Below are 11411 nucleotides of genomic sequence, written 5' to 3'. Positions count from 1 at the left end.
CTTTTAAATTATCAATTAAGAAATGACCAGTACGTCTCTTATAGGCTGCAAGTCCTAAGTCATCTTTTAAAATACGCGACATGGTTCTAGGTGCTATCTTCATCTCCCGAGATACATAGTACAGGATCCCTGGTACAATTTTCATTATTTATTACTAACAAGCTGATTTTTCGTGAGTAGCTTCCTTTTGACTAGACGCCCAACTTTTTTCCTTACAGTAACGTTGGTAAGTGGTAGCTTACTAGGGGTAGCAACGATAAAATATGTTGATTTCACGAATTTTAAAAATTTACTACTAACCGAATTTTTCTTTGTTAATTATCGAGATAATTATCTAAATAACGTGAAAAAATATTTGTCCTACAAAATATAAGGTTTTGTTAGGCAGTCCCCCCTCTCCAACATGTATCATAAACAAGGTCATGAAAAATAATTACTAACCAGCTGATTTTTTTTTTACCTATTTCACCTATTTCATAAAAAAAATGAAATAGGTTTGCTTTAGTTAATGGTGGTTCTTTGATTTAAATATTTGGAATAAAACTACTTATTGGTTTCTACTATTTATTAATAAAAAATAATTAAACACACTAAACTATTTATGTACCAGATAAAATTAATATTAAGCAATAAGTTTTAAAAAAAGTATCTATTTATAAACTAAAACATACGTTTCAAATTTAAGAGGTGGTATTATTTTTTATTCTCAGTATTATAAGTTTCGTTGCCAATTAAAATGATTACGTACTAGTTTTATTTTAGAAAACTAATAGTTAATACACATAATATACAATACACATAAAATATTTGTTATAAGATTTCATAAAATATTTGTTATAAGCATTCGATTCTAAAGGTATCGTAATATATTAGGCTAATCAATATGTTTCGTTATCGTCGGTTTGTTGTCGAATTTCATAAAATAATAAAATAATCAATGACCATAATTTTATTTCTCAAAGAATATATACAATAATAAAAAGAAATTGTTGTCAATGGAACCTAAGTAAATTCAGAAAGTAAAAGTATTGTCCAAGGATTCCTTAAACCTTAAAGAGTAATGATTATTATAATGTCTACGTAATAAAAGAATAAAGATCAGCCCGATAGCAAACTAATAACAAAAACAAAATCACGGTCAAAAATACATTAGGTTACAAATATTTAAATTACATTAATCTACATTGTTTTAAATTAATTTTATACAAATTTAATCACAAAGACACATATCTTTTCGTTCGTAATATTTTAATTTTAAATCAAGGTGTTAAAATTCTGTTGAACTTAACATCTCATAGGAGTTCCATCAGGATTTGTTGGAATTTTTGGCTTACAAACCTTTTTTTTGCCTTCAGCACCACTCACCATATTACAAGTAAAAGTAAAATATCCACAAGATGACGATTTTGTATAGTAGGTGTGTGAATATTGTTTCCTTATATTATTATCACTGTCTAAATCGCGTGTTACTGATTTTGAAACAGATACGTATCGATTATTATCATCTGGTTTAACATTGTAAAGTGACCGCAAATCTTTAGGACTCACATTTCTGGTGTGTGTAGTTGGATAAGTATATTTTATTTTACCAGAGCCAGGAGTAAGGGATACAGTCTGCGCTTGAGATGGTGAATCTTTTGACCCTACTACGTAAGTTTTATCTTTGGAAGCAACCGATTTAACGCTGCCTGTGAATCCAACTGGTATTGTATAACCGCCAGTACCTGGTACACGCTCACCAGGCTGATATATTTTACTCTCATCAGGACGTTCAGAGTTTCTCTGTGTAATCTCTGCATTTTGGTCTCGAAGTGCCCCCAAGACAATATGTTGCGTGTTGCCGCCTGTTGTTTGCCTTACTTCCAGGCCTTTTCGCTTCGGCGAATGAAGAGATTGGTGCGTTTCTGAGTCTCTAGAAAATTCATTATAATTTGCAAATTCTCCTTGATCGTTATCACTTGTGTCTGTACCTTCAGGTGCAAACCCGTCATCCATATCATATTCCTCAGGTTGGTTTTCTTCTTTATCAGTGGTATAATCATAATCTCCACTATTAGTGCCATAAGCGGACTGAAAAGAGCGTCTACTTTCAACGGGAGGTGAACGAGTTGGTGTAGATGCCGCAAATTCAGTTTTGTGATGATCAGAGTGAGAATGTGACCCATATTCGTCGTTATTTTCAGAATATACTGGATCTATTTTTTCCGTGTTTGCACTGATATCCAACGGTGTAGTTGAAGGAATATCATAGCTCAAGTGTTCCGTAGTTAGTGGGATTTCAGTCGATTCAGTAGGTAACAAGTCTAATGATTTCTCCGTCGTCTCGATGTTAATATTTTTGTTTTTTTCATCATAAACATCAATTTTATCAAATGGAAGTCTATTAGAAAAGACTGTGTCTTTGTCTAAGCTGGCACCTGCTTGAGCTCCTCCGTTATAAGTAATTCCATATTTAAATGTTCCACGTAATTGTGATTGTGAGGAGCCCGTTCGACCACTTGATTGTGCAGCTGCAGTTCCCCCGCCCACAAATGGAGATTTTTGTACATCATGAGATGCATCTCCATGTGTATACGGTGTAAAACCAATCTGAGCTTGAGACGAAGTGCTACCTGGACCACGAGCTTGAGCGTCCGCCATGCCACCTTTCAAGCTACCCTGTACTTGTGTATTGGAAGAATGCATCACTCCTTCGCTTTGCGAACCAGTCAAGATGGAACCTGTCTCGGATCCTAATTGAACATTAGCTTGTGATTTATTATTACGTCCACTTCCTTGAGCATTACTAGAAGCTCCTTTTTTGTCACCAGTTACTTCGCTATTAGCTGCTTTATTCTCACCACTAATTTCGGCTTGAGCAGAAAATGAGCCACCGCCAGTATAAGCTCCTTGCACATGTGTTTGAGCACGTCCTTTATCATTTCCTCCTTTTGAGGAAGCTATAGCCGTTGTACCGTTTGAAGCTTGAGAAACGCTAGCTTCAGCTGCAGAATCGTCACCATCTATCAAAAGAGCTGAATTTGGATCGACAACATTCTGTGGTGCACCAGCTTGATTATTACCGTATCCATAAGGAACATTGGCATACTGTCCAGAACCACCTCCCGTGTTGGATAAGTCATTACCATATTGGTTAGGGTAAGGTCCAGCACTAGGTCCGTACTGTCCATTTTGATTACCTGTGTTCCCTAAGCCAGTAGTGCCAGGACTAATTGAACCTGATCCTTGACCTACCATATTAGTCCCATATGGTCCATTTTGTCCTGGTAATGATGGGTTATATGGACCTTGTTGACTCCCAGTACCATCAAGATTAAAAGGTCTATTAGAGATGCCGTAACCACCTGGCACATTACTTTGGCCTCCAGGAACATAATTATCACCCGTTCCAGGTACGCCATTGTTTTGGATTCCATTTAACCCAGAACCATAAACGCCACCTGGTTTCTGCAAACCACTTTGGACGCCGGTGCCATAACTTCCTCCTGGATATTGTATGCCATTTTGGCCTCCGGGCCCTTGAAGGCCACTTTGTCCGCTTGGACCATACTGAGTTCCTGGTCCTCGAATTCCACCTTGAACATTATCATATTGACTTACAGGAGCTTGGATTCCACCTTGTCCGCCGGGGACATACTGATTTCCTGGCCCTTGGATTCCATATTGTCCACCTGGACCATACTGTGTCCCTGGCCCTTGGTTTCCAAGTTGTCCTTCTGGACCAGTCTTAGTTCCAGGACTTTGGATTCCATTTTGCTCACCTGGTCCATATTGAGTTCCAGGTGCTTGAATTCCTATTTGTCCCCCTGGACCATACTGAGTTCCTGGACTTTGGATTCCATTTTGTCCATTAGGACCATACAGAGTTCCAGGACCTTGGATTCCTCTTTGACCTCCTGGACCATACTCAGTTCCGGGAACTTGTATTCCATTTTGTCCCCCTGGACCATATTGAGTTCCAGGAACTTGAATTCCGTTTTGACCACCTGGACCATATTGACTACTAGGACCTTGAATTCCATTTTGACCACCTGGACCATATTGAGTTCCAGAACTACCATATTGTCCTCCAGGGCCTGATACAACATTTTGACCTCCGGAAGATCCAGGCCTATACTGACCAGTTGGCCCTTGTAATCCGTTCGGACCGATTCCGATTCCAGGTCCATATTGAGGACTTTGATTATTTGGTCTAGAATCATACATATTTCCTGGTTCTTGAATACCTTGTCCAACAGCACTATCGGGTCCATACTGTCCACTTGGCCTTTGCATAATGTTTTGATTTCCAGGAGCATATTGACCTCCGGGCTCTTGATTCCTACTTTGACCACCTCCATATTGACTACCGGGACCTTGTAAGCCGTTTTGACCACTAACGATATCTGGTCTGTATTGAACTCCAGGGCCTGTTACAATATTATGACCATCTGTGGATCCAGGTTGGTACTGTCCTGGAGTTCCAGGAAAACTGTTTGGACCTCCTCCAATTCCAGAATTATACAGACCTCCAGGAATAGGCAAGCCATTATGACCTACTGTGCTCCCAGGATTATATTGGACTCCAGGTATTTGCCCATCGGTATTTGTAGGCGCATACTGTCCTCCAGGTCCTTGTAGGCCATTTTGGCTACCGATAACTCCAGGCATGTGGTTTTGTCCGGTACTCGTAGGGCTGTAAGTACCGGGACTTTGTAGGCCGTTCTGATTATTTGGATTTAACTGACCATATTTGTTTGCATTATTGTTAGTACCTATGTCAGCTGGATTAAACGGACCTGCAGGTCCTTGTTGAGTATTTGTCGAACCCGGGTAAGACCCACCCTGATTACCTTGACTTCCAGGATGATACCCTAACCCACCATTCGATCCAGGAGTGTATCCACCAGTAGTTCCGTACGCGTTATTTGGTTTTGTTTGGTAGTTACTTTGGCCATCCGTTTGATATGGTCTATTGCCACCAGGTCCGTAAACAGCATTAGGGGCTAGTAAATTATGAGGTTCGTTTGCGTTGCCTTGAGAACTTGGTCCATTAGGTGTATTCTGAGATCCCGGACGTGTAAATGTTCCTGTGGATGGCCAACTTAACCCCGTATTGATCCCACTTGGACCTCCTCCATGAGCAGGCGTTTTCGTACCTTGTGAAGGGACTTGGTTTGTACCATAAGGCATATTTCCATTTTGGTTGGGTCCGTAGTTTCCATTTTGACCATAGCCACCTCCTGGTATATTGGAAACGATTCCGTGACCAGAGCCAGAGTTAGGATTTGGCCCGTATACATTACTACCACTAGGTACAGGAAGGTAGCCATTTATAGACCCATCAGGAACATTTTGCCTTGGACCATAGCTGCCTTTTACTGGTTCGTAATTAGTACTAGTTGAAGGTGGCAAATACTGATTACCCAACCCAGGAGATGATCCGGTGTAACCACCCCCAGGGCTTATTCCATAACCTGTATTTGGTCCCTGTACACGAATACCTGGAATACCATTTAGAGCTGGATTAAAAGCTCCGTTCCCAATTTGATTAGGACCATAAGTTCCTCCAGCGCCCGGTGGTCTATAAGCACCATTGATTCCAGTACTTCCAGGACCATAACGTTCGCCATTTTCATTAGGCCCGTAACCTCCATTTCCTGTTAATCGACTTCCCCCTGTTGGATCAAAGGGTAAATTGTTTCCTGGTGTGCCGATCGCTCCTGAAGGTCTAAAAAGAAAGTATTACATTACGAGTGTTAAATCAATTGCCTTTTGTGAAATTGTGTTTTAGTGTGTAATTCTGTTATGGGCTGTTACATAATTATTTAACATAAAGCTATTATTAATAGTAAAGTATATTATAGTGGTCATATCAAAAACGAAGTACGAAGAATTGCTTATGGATTTTCATAGAAGTGTACATACAATCCTGATGGAATGCCGCCGTGAGAATCTCCCAACGGTTTTTGTTTTGAGGTATCGATGCCAGTAGATCGGCCGACACAGTCATCGCAGGTCGGGTCATACATGGATTGACTTTGTGCTTGACCCATTCCGCTCGTTCCACCTAATTAATAATTAATACTCAACATTAATGATTTCTTTTAAATTTACCACAATTTTACAAAGCAGTTATGGTAAATTAACATCTAAGTGTTATAAGGGTCCGTTTAATTCTTTATATGAACTAAATTATGGCTTTAAATTTAAAAATAAAGAAAAAACATTAGGTACTGAGATTATTTATACGAGAGGAATATTTTTAAATAAAAATTTCATTGATATAAAAATTCCTGGGTTCCGTTTTGTATCACGTATTGAAATTCAAAAAATCTATTTAAAAAGGCATTTATTTGTAGCCAGTTCATTATTTTATCATAATATCGTAATGACTAATAATACAAGATGGTTTCATTCGTTTTTACTCACTGACGCTAGCTCTAGAGGAGTCAGCAGCTGATTGCGCTTCGGCTTTTCCATCATCTTTTCCGTTTCCATGGTCTATGGCCAGATACTGAGATTGGGTCTGTCCCCTGTAACGTCCTCGTAATGCGTAGGGAATTTGACGACGGACTCTGTGTATTTCATGTATGCTCTTCAAATTAAGCAGATCTTTGTTGTACTTCACCACCAAACTTTTTATAGGACAGCGCATAACCGGCTTACTTTCGTCAATCGGGTATACCTGTTACAACAGATGACTTAGTTTTAAATTGTTCTAACGTTTTCCTTGACACATTAAATTTACTGTTCCATTTTTGATAGTGAGATTGTGAAACACAGGCCAAGGAAAAAGGTGAGCCTTGACAGATGAAGTTATCTCATAAGTAATGATAAAATAACATTAAAATATTGCAAGTTAATTTTATGATTGTCGTTATTTTACATAACACTAATGTTTCGAAAGATTTATTTTATCGTTCGTTACAGATAGCGCTACATAGTTTATTTATATTTATAACAAAATATAATAAATGTTAATTAATTATGTATATTACAAAAAATCTAAATGTGTTACTTTTTTATTAATTGTTTGTACATGTTTTATTTTTTATTTAACTGTTCGAATATCACAGTTTCGAACTATAGTTTTATTTTCATATAAATATTTTTGTGGGGTCATTTGATCGAATATTCGCTTATTCCATTGAAATCACAAAAGTTTATCTATGTTAACTAACGTTTGTATTGCATGCATCGAAAGATCAGCTCACGCACCACAAATAAATGTTCAAATATTATTGGAGTCCACAAACCTCACATAGTCAGTTCCGATGTTTAATAATCCTTGATTTGTTGAAAATAAAACGAAACTATTTCTATATTTTTTTTACTACCTGATCTTTGGTAGCCTACGGGACTATTACAACTTCGCACGGACTATTCTATTTGAGGGCACGTGTATTTTTTGTACAAAAACGATTTTCATTTATTACCTAAAATGAGTAGTCGGGCTCACGTGTAATAAACATGACAGCCTTGAGAAAAAATATTAAATTTTCAATTAGTTTGATACAACACATATCCTACCCTTCGGACTGAAACATGTGCTCCTTAGATAATCCTTAGCCAGAATTTATGTGTCTAGTGACACGCCCTACCACTGTCTATTAAGTCGAGCAAAATTATTATTTTCTTTATGAAAATCTCAATTTTTTTTTTCTTTAGACTCTGCCAACTAGATCCCAACTTGATGAGGTAAAAGCTTTTTTTGAGAGAGCCATCTGATGTGCAGGGATTAGAATACCACAGATCGATTCCTGCCGTGAGCGTGCGTCTACCCCAGAGCATTCATAATTGCCTTAAGAAAACTGTTATCTTACTCGTAAACCTCAAAGCACAATTGTTTTACACTAAAAATAGAATTCGAGCGGTCCATGTCACGTTATCAGTAATTACTAATTAATTATACAAATAAATTTACTGGTTTTATTGAGATAATTAAAAAAAAAACATTCTTCGTAAATTTCGCTCATGTCACGAAAAATTTATGAAACAATGGTTCCGAAGACGAATCACAGCATAGTCACTTGATTTTACTGTATAATGGACGCTACAATTATCGAATATAAATTTTATATTAAATGTGAAGTAGATATAATAATAATAATTTAATGTGTTATTCTAAAAAAAGTATTTCGATAATGAATACACACATACACACACACATACTCTATCCTGATATACGACAGTGACAATTTATAATTACTTTTATTATTCTCAGCAACAGTTTTATTATGTTAAATCTTATATGTTATATAATTAGACCACACTATTAAAACATCTGATAAATATAATTTAATAAATATTCGTTATTATGATCTGAAGCAAATATGTACCATATTAATTTTCATTTGTATATTTTTAGTTTGACATAGTATGTATAAAATCGCTGAGCTACTTTTCTATTAGTGAGCACTTGTTAAATTTTCATGACAGTTCGCAAATAGGGCAATTAGGTTTGCAAATTTATTATGACAATCAGTTTGATTTAAGTGTTTTTTTTTATCATATTTAGTGAAGTAAGTTTAAAAAAATTTAAAACAAACAATATTAGCATTTATAAAAATAAAACAAAAGTGGTCAACATACCTCTACGTATGACCGATTTTGCCCCATAGGCTTCAATTGGCTGAATCCACAAACATCTGTTGATACTTTCTTTGTACTCAATTCTGTAGCCAACTTCATAGCTTGGGAGTATTGGATTAGCCAAGTAACACATAGCTGCGTGTTTGTGTCGCGGCAAATCAAATAATACTGTAAAAAAACGTTAATAAAGAGCTTTCATTCTAAGAGATAACAAATAATTAATTTTAAATTAAATAAAAAGAAATAAAATACTTACACCAGATGAAATTTCATGAGAAGTTGTAGACTGCAATACACAAAAGTAACATATGATTATAGCAAAATGAGAAGCAAGACCGGCTCGACGTTGGCTTAGGAGCGCCATTGGACGCATGATCATGCGATGAAGCACAACGAGATTCTGGCGGCTGGGCGGCTCCTCCAGCGCACTGTAACGTCGACTGACCCTTCCACTTAAGATGAACTCTCTGTAGATATAAGTTCAGCCACCTAATTTCGGTGATAACGAATAAATTTGCCACACTTCAACCACAAATATAAGGAAGTTGGGGGTTTTATATTATTATAGATAAAAAGGTCTTCTCATTTACTATTCATTAGAAAATATATCGAGTTTAAAAAAGTTATGTCTTGTTTAATAGCTTTTTTTATTTTTTAATGGTTAGATGGATGGACGAGCTCACAGCCCACTGGTTTTAAGTGGTTACTGGAGCTCATAGATATCCACAATGTAAATGCGCCACCCATCTTGAGATATAAGTTCTAAGGTCTCAAATATAGTTACAACGGCTGCTCCATTCACCCTTCAAACCGAAACGCATTACTGCTTCACGGCAGAAATAGGCAGGGTGGTGGTACCCACCCGCGCGCTCTCACAAGAGGTCCTCCCACCAGTATAATTAAAGTATAACCTTATTAAAGTATAAATTTCTAAAGAAGTATTGTTATTTATAATACGATATAAACGAAAAAGCGACACTGAAAACTGATAAACATCTATAGAATTTAACATGCGAGAGAATGAAACAGTGTGCTTAGTGCGTGTTTCTTAACGTTTTCGATAGCGTAAAAGATAGCTCATATTTGTATGGAATGGGATCGTTTGCGTACGTCTCGCCGGATCTTCTCAGTGGGTCGCGTTTCCGATCCAGTGGTAGATTCTGCGAAGCACTGCTCTTGCTAGGGTCAGTGTTAGCAACTCTCCGGTTTGAGCCCCGTGAGCTCACCTACAAACGTTAGGGCGAAGCTGAAATAGCCTCAAGGCTATCAGCATAGGTAGGGAAAAAAAAGGAAAAAATATTTTTGCGTACGTTTGCCGTTAGGGCCGCTGTTCCAATTGCATACAATATTGGCTTAACTTTTACGCTGTCGAGAACTTTAAGAAACTCACACTAAGCACACAGAATACGTCGGAAATCTTCACTTTTATCGCGTTTGAATTACATGCCAACTGTGTTTCTGGCAGAATCTTCTCAGTGGGGTTTCGATCCGGTAGTAGATTCACCGACCCACTGCTATTGCTAGGGCTACTGTTACCAAACCCTCTTAGGTTAAGCCCTGTGAGCTCACCTACCTGTCTGCGCGTAGTTAAAATAGCTCATTAGCCTACCAACGATTAAGTAGTATTGAATTATGCATTTTTTATCTATCTACATTGACTAATAAAGCGAGCTTAGAAAAAATGTGTTACTTCGAATTTACTAACGATGTGCTTTCTTACTTAGAAATCGGTTCTATATAATTGCATCTTGATTTGTGTACCTACTGTTAGTCTCCATAGAAACTTGCATACTACTACTATCTTAAATGCATTATTTAGTATTTAATCTGTTAAATAAGCAGAATGTTAAATGTTATAGCAACTAGAGAAATTTCTAGAACTCGTACTGTTTGTTAATGTTCGTTATTTACCACAGTCTGCCTATTTTTGTGGCGTAGCAATCACATGAATGCAGCGGAGACTTCGGTATTATCCCTCCACAAGGTGCGTAGCAGAATAAATTATGGTCTTTCAAAGGGTGATCTAACAGTTTAGCATCTGATGGGCCGACAGCTCGTTTGTCCGTCCTAATATATCAACGAACGTGCACATTTTTGGATATCTATAGTGTATTGTATTTTGTTTCTCCGGTATGACCAATTTAGTCTAAAATGGCGATCGAAGTTTCATTACAAATGAATTTTAATTAGAACCAAAATCAATTGGGCTTAATACCAGTAGTTTAAAAGAAAATACGTAATATAGCCGTCGAAGTCGTTGTGGCCTAAAGGATAAGACGTCCGATGCATTCGTGTTGAGCGAAGCACCGGTGTTCGATTCCCAGGCGGGGGGTACCAATTTTTCTAATGAAATACGTACTCAACAAATAAATATTCTCGATTGACTTCCACGGTAAAAGAATAACATCATGTAATAAAAATCAAACCAGCAAATTTTAATTTGCGTAATTAATGGTGGTAGGACCTCTTGCGAGTCCGCGCGGGTAGGTACCACCGCCCAACCTATTTCTGCCGTGAAGCAGTAATTCGTTTCGGTTTGAACGGTGGGGCAGCCGTTGTAACTATACTTGAGACCTTAGAACTTATATCTCAAGGTGAGAGGCGCATTTACGCCGTAGATGTCTATGGGCTCCAGTAACCACTTAACACCAGGTGAGCTGTGAGCTCGTCCAACCATCTAAGCAATAAAAAAGTAAAAACTTTTTGTTTCCATAGAGAGCCTTTCGGATAGATATCTCCTAATTAGTACAGTCAGTCTTCGCTTCATTGGATGCCAATTATTATCTCCACGATTCAATCGGTGTTGGAACTTCACTCCTTTGCCGGCATGTGGTGAG

General features: G+C 37.6%; 1 protein-coding gene across 1 annotated transcript; it reads right to left on the bottom strand.

The window, feature by feature from the left end:
- Positions 1-550: 550 nt before the first annotated feature.
- On the bottom strand, positions 551-9104 carry LOC101743556 (collagen alpha-2(I) chain). The gene is made up of 5 exons (XM_012693623.4): positions 8831-9104; positions 8575-8742; positions 6412-6667; positions 5908-6049; positions 551-5710 (listed from the first exon to the last, which is right to left on the bottom strand). The coding sequence occupies exons 1-5, from the start codon at positions 8951-8953 to the stop codon at positions 1285-1287; spliced, it is 5115 nt and encodes a 1704-aa protein (XP_012549077.2). The 5' UTR covers positions 8954-9104; the 3' UTR covers positions 551-1284.
- Between the last annotated feature and the right edge of the window lie 2307 nt (positions 9105-11411).

This window comes from Bombyx mori, chromosome 1 (genome assembly GCF_030269925.1).
Source record: "Bombyx mori chromosome 1, ASM3026992v2".
NCBI lineage: Eukaryota > Metazoa > Arthropoda > Insecta > Lepidoptera > Bombycidae > Bombyx > Bombyx mori.
This window is presented reverse-complemented; position numbering and strand designations above follow the sequence as displayed.

What these genes read in the sequence shown, in the direction of transcription:
- LOC101743556 (XM_012693623.4), bottom strand. Translation starts at nt 8,953, where the DNA reads ATGATCATGCGTCCAATGGCGCTCCTAAGCCAACGTCGAGCCGGTCTT. An exon ending in CTCCTCTAGAGCTAGCGTCA is followed by an intron (nt 6,050 to 6,411) that starts GTGAGTAAAAAC and finishes ATTATTAATTAG; the next exon opens with GTGGAACGAGCGGAATGGGT. An exon ending in GGCGGCATTCCATCAGGATT is followed by an intron (nt 5,711 to 5,907) that starts GTATGTACACTT and finishes CTTTCTTTTTAG; the next exon opens with ACCTTCAGGAGCGATCGGCA.